The following is a 21,956-nucleotide window of genomic DNA, read 5'->3' as shown; positions in this document are numbered from 1 at the left end:
TCTCCTTGACAATGCAAGTTGGAATTGGATTGTTCTCTGAATTAAATCTACTCTCCATTGGTATTTAAAGTATAACCATTCAACACCATCTGATCAGTTTACTCATTACTTCAGCTGGGATAAGTAAGCAGACACTAGGAGTAAAATTAATAAGAAGAGTGACTGGATATAAATAGGACAAGTGAAAAAAGTAAATTAAATGCAAGGATTATGCATTCTGCCAAGCACCACATTAAGAGTTTATGAAGATACATACAACCAGAGTACATGACAGTAGGTCAACTGTAAACATATGCCACAGGTTTTCTTTTTTAAGCTACAAAAAAAAAAAACAACAAAAACCAAAAAAACCTAAGAAATACAGAAAATTTTGAAGAGGAACCTAAAAGAAACTACATCAGTAGAGTTGAAGGAAGATAGTGATTTAGTTGCATATATCCCTGTAGAGGGGGGAGGAGGGTGAAGTATATGCCTTCAGATGTAAACTGCTCCTAAGTCCTGCCTTGGCTAAAGAAATAACTGCACTAATCTAGGACAGAATGAAGGGTAAAATAAGGACACAGACAGTTGTACACAAGGTCACAAGGGCAATACCAACTGACCTGCAGACAAAAAGATGCAGAAGAAAAAGATGGCAATGATCAAGGAACATAGCTACTAAAAGCCAACAAGAAACAGAATACGTTTAAGAACATGTTTACTCTCTTGCTCTTTTCAAGACACCGTACTGAAATGAACACCTAAGCTTATTTTATCAAGAAAAGTGAAAAATCTAAAAAAGCTATCACACTTGCAGTTCACTGCTCCTGCAAAACAAGGTGAGCAGAGATTGCTGAACTGAACAAAGGTGAATGCACCACAAATACAGAAAAAATAACTCTGTGAATAGGATTATGACCATGACCGAGAACTACAGATGTCTATACTGTCCCCTCCTCAATTCAACACTGCCCACCTCTGTAACAGTGAGAACATGGAGACAGTTTAACTCTGAAAAAGTGAGATCATCTCTAACCACAAGATCAATCATCTGCGTGTTGAAATTATAAAGAAAAGCTCCAGACTGTAGCGCCAAGCAACTATTTCAGGACTGCTAGAAGACTACTTTCTTGGTTTCTTTCCTAAGAAAAGGCAGAAATACACAGAGTTGGTGCCAGAAAGTCGGAGCCTAGGAGTGGTTTTGTTCCTTTTTGTTTAAAGGAAGAAATTGACAGTAAGATCTCAGAGCCAAGCACACAGTGGAGTAAGTTTTTTAAAAGTGGCCAGGTAAGAAGCAAAATGGGAAGGTAAAAATAATTGCCAAGAAAGAAGTAGCTGAAAAAATAAAACACCTCCTCTAAAAGGTTAATTTACAATTCACATCTCAAGTAGCACCAAAAGAGGAGAAAGCATTCGTAAGAAAAAGCTGGCATGTGAAATGTCAGGCATGCGTTATGTTCTGGGGTCAAAATCAGGTAATTAGAAGCTAGGGGACAAGGACAGAGGAAAAGCTAAGACCACAGTAACAAAAAAACCTTACAAATGAAAAATAGTAAGAACATAGTTTACAACTACATTTTTTTAATAGTTTGCCAGAATACTTCACAGAGTTCTCCTGCACCTAACAGTTGACTTTTTTTTTTTTTATATGAATAAATGAAATAGGAAGAAAGGAATATAACTGAAATATGACTGAGACATGAAACACATATCTGCTATTAAAATAACTGCTTTAAATTCTATACTAATTAGATTCTATGTTATAATAAAGTTAGTGGAATAAGTAAGCCAGCCTAAGTGCATTTGAGACTACATTTGGAGGAAGGAAAGACTTTGAGAGAACTTGTGGGTAACACACAAGCACCTGTTATTCAGAAAAGCAACCCATGAGCGCCAGGACAAAGGTCAGAGAACCCTACAGCTAGTCTTACCTTTCAACTTTCTACATACGACAGAACAAGCTCAAGAAATTGGGAAGACAACTTGCTACCAGCACAACCAAGTTCGTTATCTCCTTCCAAATCCAGACCACCCTTACTCTGCATCACACAAACTCTTAGTCAGTGTAACTCTTCAGACAGTAATTTTTTCAGGTAAAAGCCATAATCTGTCACAGGTACAGGTAACACTAAATTCCACCATAGGCTGAAAAAGGTTCATCATGACTGTCTTCCCTGGTAAAACACCACATGCACTCATTTGTCAGGGGATGCAATTAAGGGCCTTAGCAGCACTTCAGGTCCTCTATTAACCAGAATACAAGTATGAGTCATCCTTTGCCCTTTAGGCAATGGGACAAGTCTACAGCAGAACTTTATATCAACTCATGCCCTGAACATCACCAGGCAGTTCTTTTAATCCTTTCACGAACCATTCAACCCATACTCAGGCCTGTGGAAGCCCCTACTCAGATAAGGCCTTCCAGAAATCCTTAGCTAGTATTTTTAACAGCCTGCATTTTATTTCTTCCAGACTGGTCAACGCATGGGTGTCCATCCTGGATTCCCTCGGTTTGCACATTAGTGACTTTATTCTTTTTGGACAGATCTCTTCAGATATTTAAGGTTTTGTATCTGGCTTCTATTTCAAAGCGTCTAGGTAACTTTAGAGTAAGTGCCCTATAAACAGAAAGCAAACACAAACACTGCAGAAATTATTACAAATACATGCCTATGAAATACAAAAAAGGCTCACATACAGGCAAACAAGCAAACATTTATGTATCATTCAGCTATCCCCTTAACAAGATGATTCTGTTTCTCTTTTTCCAACGCCTAACTATGGAATGATTTTAGCATGCCTTTCTGATATTAGAGATGCCCTCATCCTAAGCTGTTTATCTTAACATCCTCAGAGACAACCTTAAACAGAGAAGGGAAGGAACAGACATTCAAAAAGGAAAATATTGGAAGAAAGGCTAAATTAAAGCTTAGCTGGAAACTGCATTTAAGTATCTGCCTAGGTGAATACCAAAACCAAACCTATTTACCTTTCACATGTTTTTGTAAGAGCTCTTTTCTTATTCTATCTAATTACAAAATATGTATGTTTAAGGAGTGACTTTTCTCCCCCGTGGCTCTGCAGTGAAGTCATTATGCTCACATTGTGACTTAGTAATCCTTCTCCTTGGAAAAGATCATTATAATAACAATAATATGATTACACTAGAGGGTCAAAGAGACTGATTTGTGAGAGGCAATGCTATTCTCCATGGGAGCTGATGGATCTTAGATGGATAGAGGACTCCACAACCAGAATATCTCTGCCCTACTTAGGGAACAGCATATATTACTCTTCCCACTTCCAAATGCAGACCATGACCAACATGTATGATGAAACTAACTTCTTCAGATCTTTTATTACACTTCTTACATAAAGCCTCTAGAGGCTATTCAGCTACTCTTCTCAGAAAAGCTGTCACTATCACGCCCATTTTATCAAGATTTGCAAAGAAATTAAGAGACTACAGCAATCATATTTTTTTTACTTCGTATTAAGTTTTGCATTGTTATTTATTGTGTTTGCTGTCATAGAGCTTGTCCTTGTGACCACTGAGAGAGAAATTTTCAAAGATCCTTTGACAGCAGCTTCCTTTCTTGGAAGCATCTATACCTTGAAGAGCTCTTGTATGAAAAGTTCCTCCATACAAAAAAACGAAGGGGTCCTGAACAAAAGCAATCCTGGGAATGCAATTTTAAGATGAAAGCCAATGCACATGAAATAGGCAGTATGACTTTATGAGTGGAAATTCTGGAAAACGGCCTCTATATAAAGAAGCAAGCTTTTCCAGGCCCTTCTCCACTCTGATCTGACTGCTAAAGGGAATCGTTACCCCAAAGCCAGTACTGGTAGGCAGAATGTGGAATTTTATTATCTTGTTTCACTGCTTTGTTTCTGACTTCCCAAGCACTTTCTTTTTATTACAAAACAGGATGGCATAAAAAATGACTTGAAATTTATACCTAGAACAATAGTCTGGAGGCCATTTCTTTACAAATCCTTTACGATTCAACATATCTTAAATAATAAAGAACACAGAGGATTAGTAAGAAGCTGGGTAACTTTCTGTATAAAAGCTTTTTTTTTTAAAAAAAAAAACCAACAGAACTTGAAATGCCCTTTGTTAAGATGTATCTATTTTATTATTATCTAATTATTTAGCTACGATGATTTCACGTTATCTTTTTATGGAAGGATTTGTGTTCACTCAGCCACAGGCCAATACCTTTCCCCAATAAGCCTCCTAAAGCCAGCTGTACTGCACCGTTTCAAACAGACTAAATTTAGCCAGTTCTGTTCATCAGAGGAATGCTGTGTGTCAGCTACATCAAAGCCCAAGGGCAGCCTGATAAACACTGAATACAGGTCACGTAGCTCTGTAGCTAACAAACTCTAAGAGAGCTTGTACTCGGGGGCATTCAAAGCAGTTTTGTCATCAACAATCTAGTATCCCTTGAGCCCCCATGTCGTTTCAGTTGCCAGGCAACGCTGGTGTTAATGTCTTAGAGGAGAAAAACTTACCAGGCATCTGGCCGTTCATCTGGTTCTGCATGTGTGGTGCAGGCGGGCCCCCACCTACCATGCCATCTGAAGACATGTTGTGCGAGCGTGGAGGTGGGGGAGGGCCGCTCTGACTCATCCCTCCCGGACCCATAGGCATATTCTGTGTGGGTGGCTGAAAGGAGACAGTTTAGTCAAACACGAGAAGCAGTTAGTCTGACAAATATATTATATGTACATACGGTACAGCAGTTGCCTATATTGTGAGCCAGGGTATGAAAGAAAGCACTGAAACACATTTCTTGCTCTTTCTGAAGCGTTTAACTGGTCTCAGTATTAATTTTGGCAAAGTGTTTAATATTTCTATCAATTTTACATGAAGTATTACATGCAGACAACACTACAGCACCTTCAAGCTCTGCTTTAAAGTAAAAAAATTCCAGATCAGTGCCTCATTAAAAAAATTAAACCTGAACAGTTTAAGATTGCTGGAGTCGCTCCCTCCCACACACACACAAAAGCTTTCCTTCAAACTAATATTTGGTGAACAGAAAAACAGTTCTTCCATTAGAATTCTCTCACATCAACAATTTGTTGCTGTTAACAGACCCTGCACCAGGACAAAACAGGTACAAGAAGAGACGAAAGCTTCTGAACACTCACAGACCAGCAGAAATTTGCACCTGGGTGTGGTAAGATGTTTGCGATCTCTTCCCCTCTCCCCCGAAGCGCTGAAGGCCTAGTTCATAATTTTGTGCCAAACACCCCCTACAGACTGGAAGCACATTAGTGCTGGCCTCCAAAGGTCCAGAGACAGCTGCCTAGAAAGGATGTTTTTGGCAAATTTCCTAATGAAATTGTGAGGAAAATAACTGAATAACCTTGAGAGTTCAAAGAGGGAGAGCAAGAAAAACAGTAAATACAAGGGGGAATTTACTATTAGGTTCTACTCACGGCAATGCAAGGAGATGCAGAAACTGCTAGTAGCCAGCTTGCTTCATTTTCCTATTTAAAACACCTGCGAGACTGTACAATCCTCCTCACACACCTCAGCCAAATTCTTTCAGGGGGATAAAAATCAGCTCTGTGAGAGCAAATGCCTGGGCCTCTGGCTCTTGAGGACCCTCTCTAAAGGGACCTAACTATTAATGCAAACCCCTTCCTGTGAGGCAACCAAGTGTGTGCTTTTTCAACATTTCCCTTCACAGAAAGAGCTAAGGGGGTGATCCCTAAGTACCCATCTAGCCCAGTTCCTCTGTACCTACCCCTGTTTATCAGAACATTCACAGAGACAAGATTTGGTACAGTAGAAAAGAGTAACGCTTTCCAGAGGAGGCAGGACCCCTTCTTGGCCTTGCAGATCGCAACATCTGGGTAATACAGATACACATACACGTATTCACTTCCCACGGGGAAGGGGAGAATTACATAATTTATTTTCTCAACATTTCTTCAAATACCTCAAGCAGATATTATTTTCTCTGCAATATTTTTAAATGTTCCTCCAGAAATCAGTGAAAGGCTTTTTTTCAGCAGGTTTAAGGAAGATGCAAGCAAGTAGATGACTTCTCTTACTAAATTCCCTTCATTCCTCCATGATGAAGAGCATGACCTTTTATAAGCAAGTTTATTCCTCATCCTACAGCAGGAGTGGCACAAGGTAGAAAAGGTAAGAGTGAAAGGCAGCTCTAGTCTTTGAACAGCACGAGTCAAATGCTGCTCCATTTGACTTGATCTTCCTCCACCAGTGAGCAAGCAATCCAAGGCTGCTTCAGTTAAGTCTTCCTCCCCTTCACCTTCAAAAAAGCGATCATCCTACTTTTCCATCTAACAAATTATCTAAAACTGATATACAGAGAAACAAACAAAAAAGAAAAGAGACTAGTTTCATTTTTTATTTAGAAAGTATTTTTAGAATACCAGCAAAACCAACACACTCGGTACCTCCACATGAGCAGCCAGAGCTCAGAGTGTAACAGCCGCCCCACTTCAGCAGAGAGCAAAGTCAAAAAACCCCCAAGTTAAAATATTTTCAGAATTAAAACTAACTTCTTAGATTTCAAGTATAAGTAAATAGTAAATTCAATGTTCATACAACATGCTGATAATGAAAAATACTATCAAGTACTAAAAAAAAAAATGTAAGATCATACCTCGGTTACTGCTACCCTGCAGGTGTTAGTGCACAAACACAGGCATGCCCTTATGCATGGCAGGATGGACAAAAAAACCTCCACAGGTTATTTCAGACAAAACTATATATTCCAACTCTGAAATTTATTCGGGAAGTTTTCAAAACAACTATTGTTTAACATTAAGACAAACACTGCAGTGATCAAAAAAAAAAAAACAGCATTGAGAGTGTAAACATTCAAGGACAGGGGAAAAAAAAGTATTAAGGATTTTTTAAATCTCATTAGATGCTAAAACCTGCAAGAGACTCACAAACCACAGGGAACTGAGATAACCAAGGGAGTAATTAAAAACACCCAAAAAGGTACTACTATCAAATAATTTAGCAAGAGGAGCTTCCGGATATGGAAACAGCCCAAAGACATGTGTGAATCCAGTTCATATTCTTGAAAATAATGCAAGAAAAAGGTTCGAGCTGCTAAAAAATGCAATCTTTCACTAAAATAAAATACCCCATAAGCTGGCTAGAAGGTAAGTGAACACTGTAACTCTTTTTATAAAGAAGTAGTAGGATCAATTATAAGAATCATAAATTTGTGAGCCTTGTTCCTCAAGCTACAAGTAAATTGATGAAAATAATTGAAGTATTATAAAACTACAGGGACGATAAAAAAAATAAAGATGAGCTAATAAAGTGTCAATATAGGGAAGTCATATCTTTCTAATCTATTAGAAATTTTCAACTATACAAGTTAAATAACTTAGCTGCATATTTAATAAAAACCTCTTAATAAAAGTTTTTTTGACAAAGCCATTTGGAAAAATACCTTGTCCAGGGGTATACGCTTTCACTGATCAAAAACTGCCCAAAGAGAAAAAATAAATAATTACCTTACATGAAGTTAAAAGAATAAAGAAACATATAGAGGTCCCTTGAAAAATATTTGCTAGTAAATGTCAACATTTGAAGATGTTGCAACATTAATTACTGAAAACTGTGGAAGAAAGAATAAGCAGAATGGTGCTAGGTGAAATTCAGCATGGATAAATACACAGCAACTCCACTGAACTCTGAACCACTTTCTTCACAAACGGGAAACTCCTATTAGAACTAACCCAGAAAAAAGACCTGACCACTACCCCGTTTTGGGGGGGGGGGGGGATCTCCATAAAACCTATTCAAAATACCTGTGTTCACTTTCTGATTACCTGCAGTACTTGATATATGAAAAGTGAGGTACATGCAAGAAAAAAAATAAAATGCCATGGTATTTGTGATCATGATGCACGTTCAATTTGAGGAAAACAAGTGCAAGAAGATACAGTAAAAGCAAAAGGATTCCAGAGACGAGCAATCAGTGATTAAAAACTCTGAATGTCTTTCACCTGAAACAAGTCAAAAAGGATGGGGTTTTTTTAGCTTTTTCTGGGGTGGTTTTTTTGTTGTTGTTTGTTTTGGTTTGGGGTTTGTTTGGTTTTTTTTTTACATTGAAAGGAAATGAACATAAGACAATATGACAGAAATACAATTTAATGTATGATACATACAAGAAGTAGATCATCCTAGTTATGCTTTAACAACAAAGAAAACCCCAGGAGAATGGTCAATAAATTGAGGAATTACATTAAACATACAAGACACCACATAAATCACACAAACCTGAGGAATTAATCAACACAAGACACTAGAACAAAGTTGAAATAAGGTTCAGAGATAATTACACATACATATATATGCAATCAAAACAGTTATATAGGATATTTTAATGTGTTATAAGCTTTCATGTCAGGGTCATAAACCAATCACTACCTGACAGTAATTAAAAAGAAGTGTCTCCTGCAGATATAATTATTCCCCAGCGAAATTCCTCCAGAGTATTCTTCTACTGGCGGCAGCCAGAAGAAAACAAGAAAAAATTGTTTTAAAATGGCAATTTCCCTATTTCTATCAGAGTCGATCCAGGCTTTTACAGGTGACAAACTTCCTTCTAAATAATCTTTAATTTAAAATAATAACAGCAGTAATAACAAAAAACAAAACCCACATTCAACAAAAAATCCTAATCCAAAAAATCCCCCCAAAGCTACAAAAGCTGGGTCATTTAACCTCTTTTGTTCTTTACAGAAGTTAAGCAAACTGACTATCCCTAGTAATATGCACTACTCATTATAAAGTCTTTTTAAAATATAAAAGGACCACACAGTGTTCAAAAGCTAAATATTAAGAAAATAAAAAAGATAAAGAAACCCCCTACCCTTTGTGAAAAAGACAGTTATCCAGTACGAACCCTACCTCCTCAGTCCAGATACGAAGGGTGAAATGACATTCAAATGTAGTAAGATTAACAGAATCAAAACAAAGGCTACTTCCCTCTTTCTGCTGGACTAGTGACAGAAAGAAATGGAAATTAAAATCACTGCTGATTTTATTCCAATCATGAAGTAGAAAATGTTAAATATTTTACTGTCAGTAAAAAGTAAATTAAAGAATTAGAAGCAAGATGTTAGACATAGCTTCACTTCCTAAACACTAACTTTTGGCTCACTTCCCTAAACAAACAGATTACAATTTTATAGCCAATATGAGCATTTAAAATTTATCAGAGCATTAAAAAAATTTTGAGTTATCTTGTTCAACTCTGGAAATCTGAACTGGAAAAAGACTGAAACTGACCTGCAGTTATAACCAAAGACGAGAGAGGGAAAAAAAAAAAAAAAAAAATTTTAACTGACAACTTTCAGCAAACAAAATCCTGCTAAATAAACCCAGAAGTTATTTGAAAGCATACACTTAAAACAATAGCCAAACTGCATTTTTTTTAGAGGATTTTCTTTTAATTAATAAATTGGATCAAATGCAAGACAGCAAACAACAAAAGCTGCCATGGAACTTTCAACTACCTTCTCTTCTCTGCCCTACTTAGCATTAGCAGATTTTTCTTACCATCAATAGCAGGTTGAAAGATTTATTTATGGAACATTTATTGGTATAAAAACTGAGATGGAATACCAACTCAGTCATCAATAAAATGCAGAAGACATAATCAATAAAAATAGTAATAGATATTAAAGTACACTACCAAAAATACAATTTTCTTGAAACTCTCTCAGAATTAAAAGCTACATGGAACACAAACATAAAAGCTTTCTGATCTTTCTAAGAGAAGCTCTAACTCAGAATTTAAATAATCATATTTGTTTTCAGTTCTTAAACATCATTTTCTGCCAAGCAAAATATCTCATCCCAGGAGGTACCCTGCCCTGCTAATATCACACTGCTAGTACCACAGCACCTGTCCCCGTCTCAGAGAACAGTCCCCTGATGATAGGTGGCGATGGCGCCTGCAGAGAACTTAGTGAGGTGTCAGACTGGGAAATAAGATTGTAAAAGAATACATTTCTGAGAAAGAAAGAGGCAAGATTACAACGCAGGTTACAATTCTTCTACAAGGTGCAGGGTGTTCTAGTACTGACAGTATCCTAAATGAAAAAAATAACCTATATCAGTTCTCAGCAAGTGAAATATTTGCAGGGAGGGAGAATTTCTACATGAAAAGCATTTAAAATCATGTCTAAATAGTGAAGCTAATTACAAATGTAATTTGTGCTCTCACTGTCAGAGTACCAGTTGTGACACTACCAGTAAAGAATTCTAAATTTAGAATGCCAACCAGTTTATAAATCTCAATTTACATCAGTATCTTACAAAACAGAGAAACACTGACAATATTTGAACAAAGTGTTAAAATAGTCTATAACGTAATACTTAAACATTGTTAAAGAGGAAATTAGAATCTTTAGTTGTTTAAAATTGCATATATCCCTGTATAAGAATATTTCACTGTACAAATATTCTTTAGCATTTTAGCCACCAGAAAGTTTAACCCCAAAATACTTAATGTCTACATAGCAATAGCTCTTCTGATACTTAAAAATTAATCACACAAAATTCATAACTCTTGATATAACTAGAAATTATTTAAATCAAAAGTTAAATAATCTGGTATGAATTCAGATGGTTTTATTTTAAGTGACCAGGAATAAGTTGACTGTGGACATTACCTTGGGGAACACAGAGCTATAGAAACTAGACAACTTCACAGGTAGTCTGTAATTGGCCCATAAAATGCAGTTCATCTCTGTCCTCGAAAGCAGAGCTTTCTGCTCCACAGCTGTCTACCTCCTGCCTCTTTAGCTTTTAAGATGGTTTAATGTCTGGTCCAGTATTTACAGGTTTGCATTGTAATTAGTAATTACTTACTTGCATTAGTAAGCCAAGAGAAAAATTCCACCTCTATTCCACCTAGAAGGCCTTTTGTAAACTCAATTAAAGCAGAAAGAATCCTGCAGAACCCTCAGAGTATTTCACTGGGGAAACAGCAGAACCATACAGAACATGTTACCAGCCTACCCTCTCAGCAAACTGACTAGGGTTGAAACAGGTATTTATTGTGCAGATACTGTACTACAGAAAGACATACTGCATCTTGCAAGTACAAAATAATTATGCTTTAGAGCATATTCTGAATCCAAACTGGCTGCTATTTTTGCTGATTTTTAAATCAGCCACAGAAGTTAGTGGGCAATATAAGTTGTTTTTGTGTACAGTGCACTAGCTCCCCATGTGGACACACCTGATTAGCAATACCTGCAAAGTATCTTACAGAAGTAGAGTGATCCTCTTAGTTAAAGTGGAGTACACTAGTGATCTATAAATTTAGTCCTAACAAGCTAACAATTTAAATATCATATTCGGATATTATTTTCTTTTTAGTGGAATTGCTGGCTTAAGAAGCTCCCTACAATGGCTCTCAATCTCCCAATACTCCCCAACCCTTTCAGCTGTGCCAACACAGCCATTTACATAGCCCGGTGGTTAATCTGAACTAATCCAGATTTCCACCTGATTAATCTAGACTGATTCTCCAGATTGGTTCATCACACAACAACTTTAGAACTCCACACAGCAGAACTGCAGCTGATCAGAGTACAGCTCTGGTTAAGTCAGCACGACCACTACTATCAAAAGGAAATCTTGTCAAACAGCCACCAAACTTCTTTGCAACATTTAAAAGCCTCTCTGAAGCGAAACAAACAACCTGGAAAAGCAATTTTTTATTATAAGACCATGGCATAAAAGGATAAACTGAGGATTCACAATCTGAAAATTATTTTAAAGATGCAGCATACCCAATCCTCTTTTGTTAAAGCAGGATGACACTATTAGCCCCAAAAGATGCATATCAACACAAAGACTGGGGTTGCTACAGAGATTTAACAAACAGGCTAGGGGAGAAAAAAACCCAAAAAACTGAAACCATAGCAAATTTGGTTGTTTTGCCTTTGAGTCTTCTAAAAAGCTCGTACTATTGACAATTTTGCAAGATTTCCTTCCCATAATGAGCAGTTTTTCAGTTTCCTGGTCTAAGTGATGGATGTGTTCTTTCATGCTACACCCCGAAAAGAATAAAAGTCTGAGCAGCTACTTGTAAAACTAGTTCTCTTCTGGTTAGTATCCCATAACCACACTTTTGACACACAATGAACATGTAGGCAGAGTGTTCACTGAGAGGTCCTAAGTCAGATAGCATCCAAAGCCTCAAGAGAGAAAATGGATAGAGATGATCACATGCTGGCCTTGTAGCAAAGATAATGAAGTGATACAGACACACTAGACTTCTCTGTAAGCACTTACACAGCTAGATCATAATGCATTGCTTTTATGACTGGTTAGTGCAGTCATACCCAAGAACCAGGCTACTGACAGCAATAAAGAATTAAGTCTCATCTCTAACAGACCTGTAATACTGTACAACTTCAGCAAGAGTCTTATTTACCATTTTGTTTAAAGCGCTGAGTCTCTGAGATCACTAACGCAGCAGCAATGCTGAATTCTGAGTAACCTGGTACTACAACATGAACTTCAGTATCCCACGTTTCCCATTCTTTAGTGACAGAGCCTAACTGACTGCGGGCTAGAGACTGTTACCAAAGGAGCCTTACCCCACATGTCCTGCTCACAAAACACAGGAGATATTTTTTGTTATGCAAAGTCAACAGAGCAAATAAAAGGGTAGAGTACAAGAGTTGAAGGAAAGAATAATTTAAGAAATTGTGTTCTTCAGGGAAGATGTATGAACAAATAGATTAGCTTTCATCAATTATGGATTTGCACTAGCTTGACAGTTTCCAATAACATTACAGGAATGTGAAGCTTGATTTTTTACCCACCCCAGCCCCAGTGGCTCTACTTGCCTTTCATTTGAAGAGCAGCAGGAAAGTTCCTTGGAGTGTACTTGCATAACATGGTAGGTATAAAAGCAACATCTTTCTTCCCTTTCTCAAAAAATCTGCTACCTATTGTTTCTCTTTTAAAAAGTCTTTAGAAATTATGATTTTTGAAAACTGTTTAACGAACGTTTAATCAGAGCAATTATTCTTCAAAATCCAAGTTCCACTTCTGACTAATAGTTCACTTGCCTCTTGACAGGAAACATTCAGCCTTTCTTTTGCCCTGTTTTCTATTAACTCAGTTTACAGATAGTTGAACGTGAATTTGGCACAGACTTGTGTTCTGAAAGGCTAACGCAGAATAAGACACCATACTGCTTTGTGTATCTGCTTTAAAACTAATTCAACCAACACACTAACATTCAATATATACAGAATTAAGCCAGAGGTTTAAAGACTGATGCCAGCTGTGATCTTTTAAGTAGACACCACGAACAGACTTTCTGCTATACTACCACAGAAATCAAACTTTCCCAGGCATTTGATACATGACAAGAATTTTATTAATTTAGGATTCCTCTCATCTTCAGTAACAGGAATTGTATTTGCAAATTTTATTTTAAGCTATTAAAACTGAGCCATAGTTTTTCTTTTCTGGATGCCATCTTGCATTTTTCAAGAAAAAAAGTTTCAAGATAATTCAATTAATATATACATTTTAGGCAACTTTTACATTCAGAATGAAGGCTACTAAAAAAGCAGAGTGCACTCAGTTCAGTTCCTAAGACTCCTAATTGTTTCTACAAACTAATCTCATCGCAAGAACATTAAAAGCATAGATTGAACACTATCCCTTTGAAAAATACGAAAGTATACTGAAGATCATATGAGATTTTCTATTGATTGAGTAAAACTGTTCTTAAATTGGACTCCTATTTAAGCCATCTGAACTCCACAGCTTTTAAAAAAACCCCCAAACAAACCACCAACACCAATCCCCCCTCCCCTCAAAAAAAAAGAAACGAAACCCAAAAAACCCCCAAAAACCTCATTTTCTAATAAGGAACCTGAAGAAATGTTTTAGTCAGGTGCTAGTAATTATGTTTAATAGTTCTACCTCGAAGCAGTTTCTTTTGGAAAACAGCATTTCAGTGTTTGTTAATGCTGAGTGTTTATTAAAAGCAATCACCATTTTATATAGAAGTGTTTTGTAACTAAAATGGCACAGACTCTGCCCTAATATGTGTGAGAAGTTTGGGAACAGCATACATTAAAGGATTTCATAAGTCCTACAAAAAGCATTAGTTTTGAGAGGAGTACCTCAAGCAAGAAAAAAAAACCAACACTTTTTTATTTATAAAATTATTAATACTTTTCCAATATTATGAAATTAAGAAAAACAATGTGATGTGCATATTTTTCTACAACTTGCACACCAAGTTTTAGCTTACTACTGGAAGAAACCAGCACTTTCAATATAAAAGAAAACTAATACATTACAGAAGTGAGTAATAATCATAAGCATTTATTTTCATTACTTTCTTGAAATAGACACTGAAATCAAGTGCTCTGCATCTTGACAGAAGACAAGCTGCATTATGTAAGAAAAACTCTGAGAAAAAAAAAATCACTTTTTCTGTGTTTAAAAAAACCCAATAAACCTTATAAATATTTGGCAAAATTAAGATGTCTGGGGGAGGAAAAATGTGCAACTAGAAAAGTTGGGGTTTTTTAAATTCAATAGTTTGTGTGACTTTTTAACGCCAGCATGATACTCTCTCTCAGGAAAACAACAAAAAAAGCAAGTTTTAGGGAGGATAAGATGACTGTTCTGCAGTTTAAGATTTAGTGTGTTTAGAAACACAAGCAATACTTCATTACTATTTTTGGAGGTTCGCTTGGAAGTCCCAGTTACAAGCTTTAATTGCATCTTTGCTCTTTACAGTTCAAGGAGACCAATACTTTGCTGTTGCCTCCCTCAAAAGTAGCACCAACGAAAATCAAAAGAATGCAAGTGTTGTGCTGCTCACCATCCAAGCCCTTTTTGGGAAGCTGGCTTACCCCCCATGGTGGTGGCAAACAGACTTTCAACTGCTGTCCAAGAAAGAGAGTACCTGCCATAACCTGGAAAGAGGCAGCGAAAAGTTGCATCAGCCTCAAATGTGGACTTAGCCACCACTCTCATCCAGCTGGGAAGACATTCCAAAACAGCCCTGCTCTTAATAATGCTGCTGTTCACATGGCTGGGTAAAGACTAGTTGACTCAAGGAGATTAACCTCGCATTTCTGCTGTCTTCTGATGTGAAGCAAGGTCTCTTACTGCAAAAGTCATCGTTTAATACTCTTAAATTTATCATGCATACTAAGACAACAGGAGCTTCACCCTTCACCCACACCCTGCAAAGCTTAATTCACCTATTTTGCCTTTTCCTCACTTCCAGGCCTCCTCTATAGAAGCATTTCTCTGCACAACACAGTTGGTTCACTGTACTTTTGTTTAGTGTAAGACTTATCCTGTTCTCTACAGGCAATACCACATTTTCAAAAAGGATGTACAGTCATTTTATTAGAATAGTGTATTCTTAAAGACGTGGACAAAGGCACAGAAGCTGACTACAAGCATTTTTCTTGACAATATGAAGCACTAAGTCTAAGGAGTATTGTGAGGGGATATAACAAAGTTGTCAGTTATCATCAAGGTCCAGTAATTTCAGCTTATGTTAAAAACTTCAATGAACCTGCCCACTTAGTTCTTTTGTTCAGTGTGAATGCTATCTTAACAGCAGTATTCTCCTTTCAACCTCATTTTACCTGCTAAAAAACAAGATTAAATTTAAACAAAAAAGAATGTATAATTTACTAGGGGAACAATCCTCCAGATATGAATAGATCAGATACAATCCAACTTCAGAAGCTATCCAGACTCAAGTCCTCCTAAGTTATGTGGGAAACTACTGCAATAGTAATATCATAAAGTTAATGTATTTCACTATTAAAAATAGTAGTTGTTTACACACACTTGCTCCATATTCAACTGTTGCCACCCACAACCCTTGAATTTAGTAAGACTGTTCAACAGTTGACACAGAAGCATGGTGAAAAGAAATACAATACTTCCAAGTCAACTTGAGCCTCATTAGTTCTTAAACAGAAAGCCAATAAAGGAAAAGAGCCTGAAGTAGTTTGTCTTGCATTGAAAAAAGCACTAGCTCACATGTTCTCAAATTCTTCTGGCTAAAATTTACTGGGAAGACAGAATTTAAAGAATATTTTTCTGAAAACTCCAACAAAGTATTTTATCCAATTATGTTACCACACTTCAGGCAAATCCACTTCAGGCAAATCTTCAGAGTTTTGACTTGGTAGGTCAGAGCATCTACACTTAGGTAAGACTGAACATCTAAATTTAAATTTGTGTTTTAGTTTGCAAGAAAAAACAAGAAGCTACCTTTTTTATTCCCCCCACAGCTGTCAAAAGGGGACGCTCCCCCCAAAAAAACCAAACGCACACTACACTATTTCCTCACAACTGTGAAATATTCCTTACATTTGAGATCAGAAACACACTTCAGTCCTGATCTGCAAAAGTCTTCCCCAGCCCTATCTTAATTTTCTTTTAAGAAGAGAACATCATCACATTCAACTTTAAGAACAGGGCTGTTCACCAGGGACTAGGGTAAGGTCAAATTCATTTCCAGTTGTCATCAGAACCACAATATGAATTAAGCCTCCAAAAACATATTAGTTGAGTAATACACACAGTCCTCTTAAAGGTTTCTTCACCCCCTCTCCCTCAGCTACAAGCATAGGTTTATAAAAAGGAAGTCTCTACAGACACAACAGGTTGGACATAATGAAGCAGTGTTTCTATAGTCCTCTAGGTACCAACTTGAAAGGATGCTTCACTACTAGCAATGATTGGAGAACACTTCTCCAGAGACCAAAGAAAAAGTAATTCAATTTCAGTTGGTGAAAACTAGTATCTAGGAATGGCTGTTTTATAGACATTCTTTTTAGTTTCATATTACAGAAATGAATCAAGACTATATTAATTCAAGAAAAGTCCTACTACCAAAAAACAAAGAACTTCCTTGTGTTACTTACAATGAACTCCCCAAGCTTTCCGATTAACACAAAAAGCAAACAGACAGCAAGCTATTTTAATGTTTCTTTCCTTACAGTTCCATAAACAATGGAAAGGGGGGAAAAATGTGAGGTATCTTATAAAATAAAGATTTCAGGAATACAGATTCAGAAAACGCCAGATTAAAACAAGATAGCAAGTATTATCCAAGAAACGCTTCATTTGTAAAGCAAAGCAAAGCAGTGTTTCAAGTTAAGCCTGTGTAACCTTACTTCTTGCATATTATCATTATTCACCTTAAAAGAAGGTTGCTTTCTGATACAGGAGAAGGGCAAAGAACTTAATAGACACATCTAGAACATTAAAAAAAGCAGAGAAAGGCTTTGCCAATCTCATTCCACTGAGGCAAAAGAATAGACGATATTGGGAGGGGGGGGGGGGAAATTCCTTCCCCTTTCCCTAATGTAAGAGGAAAAACAGAGCACTGCTGTAGGAGCTAAGAGCCACATTACTAGAGTTCTCAGTTGAGAAAAAACAAAAATCCAAGACTATGCAGCAGACCAGACAATCTGTGCCCTGAACATTTAATTTGGAATAACAGTCTTCAGTTAAACAAGTGAGATTTTGAGAAAGACCTAAGCAGTGAGTTTACTCCAAATGCAGCACGAAGCGACACTGCACCATGTATTCACTGTACAGTAAACCAGAGTCTAAATGTCTGGTCATTACCTCAAATACTTCCGTTTGGTTTTAGTTTTTTTTCCTCTCCAGTAACCCAAATTAAATTTATTCCTTACTTTTACACTATTTTGTACTTACTGCTGGTAGTAGAGACTGCATGTTCTGGTTGGAGTCAGCAATAGTGGCTAGGTAAACCAAGTTTGTATGCAGCATCTGCTGGTATCTATCAAAATGAACAAAAGCAAAACAGATTTTAAGTCACAAATACAGTAACATCAAAATTTACTTTAATTCTACACGTGTAAGAAAGTTACTTATGCAAAACAAGATTCAGAGACTTAAAAGAGTACCATTATTAGGTAAGTGTGAGTGAAAAGGCTTAGGATTCCTATTACCCAATCTTTCCCAATGCCTCCATCAAATCTGTGCCTTTATCTTCTCTACAACTTCTGTCTTGCTATGAAAAATCTAAAACTCAGTGACACTGTTCTCATCTATTTCACTTCCTGCCCTAAACTAAGTCACCAGGAGACATACACAGTGTGTGTAGCTGTCTGGTGTAATTTCCAACACAAACACTAGGAAAAGAGAGCTCCTTCTATTATGTCCCCAGATACAAGATACCATAAATCATGACCAAGAACAGTGCAAACATTTCATCAGCTTTGGAAGTTTGCTATGGAATGATCTTTCTGCTACAGAACCACATTCCAAAGTCTCAACATCTAGCCCACAGTCACAAAAATAACCTTGAAAGCAGGAACAGATTAGAAATATGCAACTACAGGCTTGTAACCAGCTTAATACAGTAACTGTGCTACAATAAAAGCATTCCCTTAAAGCAAGAATACCTACTATTTATCAGCCCCCTCCTACTCCCAGACTACTAGCTCTCTTAAGTAAGGAACTTGAGCCATACTGTGACACCCTGTCTGTCATGTGACTCCGTATGTGCGTGATTACAAGGACGCCATGATCATCCCATGCCAGAAAAGAGTAACAGGAAAATAATATTCCTTAACGATTCACACCTTCCACACTTCTCTCAAATCACTCTCCAGAGACCCCACTAGACAGCAAGTCCACATGGGATACTCTGGAAAGCCAAACTTTCAAGACAAGTCTGTTTGTCCTGGGGCAGTTGGTAAGTGAGTAGTTTTCAAACACGCTGTCAGGAAGAATACAGATCCATTCCTACATGATTTTGAAAGGTTTGAAAAGAAAACAACCTCTTTCCCAAAGTGTAGTTATGATGCAGAGGAAAGAGATCTTCATTATACAGTCCTCATTTTTATGGGCATCATCACCATGACATCAACTTGCAGTAGGCAAGTTGCAACATTTCAGTGACAGAAGTGATTTCCACATGGCAAATAAAAAACCCACAAATTCTAAGTGCAGTATCTGTAGCAATACTTTCTGTTCTTCACAGCACAGGTGTCCTACAAGGTAAGCTAAACAAATCAAGAATGGTGATCTAGATGGAAATTCTCGCAGTCCACAGTAGATTTGGATTAATGTCTTACTGAGAGCATTCAGACGTCTTTCCTTTGTTCTGATAGTCCATTATACACTGAATAAGATGGTTATTTTCATCCAACATCTGAAAGAATAAAGAAGTTTGAATAAGTTTCATGTTCTTTGTGTAAAGAAACTGAAGATAAGTTTGAGTCTTGCTCCTCCTCTCACAGTGTTTAAAAACAACAACAAAAGCAGTATTTCAGGAAGATCTACTTTAACCAATTATTTATAGAACACTCTTTTGCTCCCATTTGCCCCCTCTGATTAGTTTTACAGCTTTCAGTTTAAAGGCTCTGTATCACTTTTATAGCTACATTTACGAAGTTTCCCAATCAAACACTTAGGCTTCTTTGCACCAAGTTTTTATGAAGTTTTCCAAGATTTACATTTCTTCATTTGATCTCTACCAAAAAATTAACTTAAAACTTTATGCCCCAAGTCTCCCACCTCCTTCTAAAGCCTGCAACTTTTAATGACAAAAGGCACTACAATTGTTATTGATAGAAACTGAGCTTACCAGACAGGTTTGTTTGAAGGAAATGCACTGGAAAGCTTAACCATATTTAGATGAAGAATAGGTAATTAAACTGCACTTCATAAATATTCTGTATAATGTAGATCTTTTATAGTTCAGGAACATTAACATGTGTGAATTAATTTTCTGACACAAAAAAAAAAAAGTAATCCTAAAAATCATGGGAAATTGCAAATCTTGTGGCTTTCTACAAAAAGTTCAAGAACTCAGAGTGTTCCAAGCTCCATAAATAGGAAAAAAAGAAAGCCTAGTTTCCTAGAGCTGCACATCCCCACACTCGTGTCTTTTTAACACTCTCCTGCACTCTGATCGGACAGGAGTCAGCAGAACGACAGCTAATCTGAGCTACCAGCCAAGTTACCCAAATCAACTGAACTAAATGAAAAGTTTACTGCCAAATGGAAAATCTTGCATTGATTTCTCCCTTTCCTTCCGTTCAGTGGAAAGCTAGTTCAGATCCCTTTACTCTAACCAGCTGACAAATTGCACAAAAGTAATAGGATCTTAACCATCTGCAAGACTCTCTCCTTCTTCCAGACTAGCCAAAAGACTCACGATTCTACAAGGAAAGCACAGTGTTATTACATCATTTTTATTCCCTTAGGCGGGGGGACAAGAAATAGTGACACTTTTTTTCTTATGACTAATCCATCTCTACTATGAAAAGGGTATGGAGTTAGAAACCTCACGCAGTCCACTCAGGACTGACACCCATGTAAGAAAGAGCCAACCAGCTCAGTCTTCCTAAATTCAAACCAATAACAATTCAAACCAATTAACTCACCAGAACTGATTAGAACAATCACTGAGCAATTATTTTGCCGATCTGCTGGTTCTGGAAACTCAGTGTTAGTCATTAAGCACTAAACACAGACAGAACTATAGTATTTTGAGTGACCGTCTGAGCCTCAGAAACTACACAGAACAGTAGCTGCATGCTCTGAAGAAGACCATAAACTCACACATTTCACATGTGCTACTATCAAGTTTTGTAAGAAACACTGTGGCTGTTTTCACCACATAAAATAAGGAAAAAGGAGCCAGTATCTTTGATGCCAAAGTCTGAAAGGACACTTGAAAAGGAAGCCTTCAATCGAGGCCCTCCTCGGAATGTCGCCCTCCTTCCATTGTTTTCACCACATAAAATAAGGAAAAAGGAGACAGTATCTTTGATGCCAAAGTCTGAAAGAACACTTGAAAAGGAAGCCTTCGAATCAAGGCCCTCCTCGGAATGTCGCCCACCTTCCAGAGGAAGGCAGAAGGTACTTAAAGCTTAGCAGACACATAGACCTTCAGACTGTCAGTCAGGTAGTTGCATTCTTCACTGTCACCATGTAACCTGGACCTCTTGGCTGAAGTGGGGAGTGGGAAAAGAATGTGAGGGCCAAGAGGAAAGCAAACAAGAAGGAATACAACTGTGTTCTAGACAGGGCTGCAGGCCCTGTTTTATACAATTGAAGAGTTTTTTTGAAAGAGTTATAAACACCTACCATCAAAAGAGAATGTAGTTTCCAGCTGGATGAAGACACCTCCAGGGCTTCTAACAGCTTACGTACATTACACAGATTCTTCAGCTTTAACTATACTAGGGTTTTGCCAGCACACCACCATCAAATTAATGGCTTGACTACAGCACAAGAAAAACTTAATTGTCTGCATTCACCATATGCACTCAAGCAACTCGAAGTCTCTACCGACTACCTTCAGGCAGCTTTCCACCCAGTGGGCATGCATTTTTCACCCACATTTCTCAAGTAGTGACTTCTGCTACATAACTGTGGAGGTCTCCACTGTAACTCCAAGGATTTCTCTGAGGTCCTGATCCCTACAATGCCTACCTCGTTGGCACGTTCATTTTCTACTAAATCAAAGATTAATTATATCTACCTAAAAGGCTCCCACACAAGGAGCTTGTAGTAGTCTGCAACTATTTGATTCGTGGCTATTTACACGTGTAAAAGTGCAAGTCTTCAGTTAAGTTTCTAAACACTATCAAGTTACCAGTGAACTTGAACGTGCTCCTTTGCTTCTGCCGATAAACCACCGTGGATCATTACAAATCCCGTATGTGTTCTTCGTTGACTGCGAGTTAACTCGCTGCCTCCCACAAAAGCTTACATGGAGCCGTTCGCAGGCGCTGTCACGGGCTCCGACCACGATGTTCTTCTTTAATAACGCTTATAAGTTTGTGGGGGAGCCTCGCTACTGGGAGGAGCGAGTTTGGGGGCTGTAGGGGCCGCTTACCCCGCGGAGGCAGAGCCCAAAGTCAGGCAGGGGTCAGCAGCAACCCGA

The 21,956-nt window shown here is 37.5% G+C and overlaps 1 protein-coding gene across 3 annotated transcripts in view; it reads right to left on the bottom strand.

Annotated features, from left to right (window-relative positions):
- Positions 1–19,211, bottom strand: part of SS18 (SS18 subunit of BAF chromatin remodeling complex) — a 39,850-nt gene extending 20,639 nt beyond the window's left edge. For all 3 annotated transcript variants that reach the window (XM_010175331.1, XM_029086827.1, XM_029086828.1), the window contains exons 1-3: positions 19,135–19,211; positions 17,747–17,831; positions 4,501–4,654 (exon numbers count right to left, since the gene is read on the bottom strand). In XM_010175331.1, the coding sequence (XP_010173633.1) occupies positions 4,501–4,654; positions 17,747–17,831; positions 19,135–19,211 (316 nt within the window). The remainder of the gene's footprint in view (positions 1–4,500; positions 4,655–17,746; positions 17,832–19,134) is intronic.
- Between the last annotated feature and the right edge of the window lie 2,745 nt (positions 19,212–21,956).

This window comes from Antrostomus carolinensis, unplaced genomic scaffold (assembly GCF_000700745.2).
Source record: "Antrostomus carolinensis isolate BGI_N321 unplaced genomic scaffold, ASM70074v2 scaffold9869, whole genome shotgun sequence".
NCBI lineage: Eukaryota > Metazoa > Chordata > Aves > Caprimulgiformes > Caprimulgidae > Antrostomus > Antrostomus carolinensis.
Note: the sequence above shows the minus strand (reverse complement) of the source record. Positions and strands in the feature narration are given on the sequence as shown.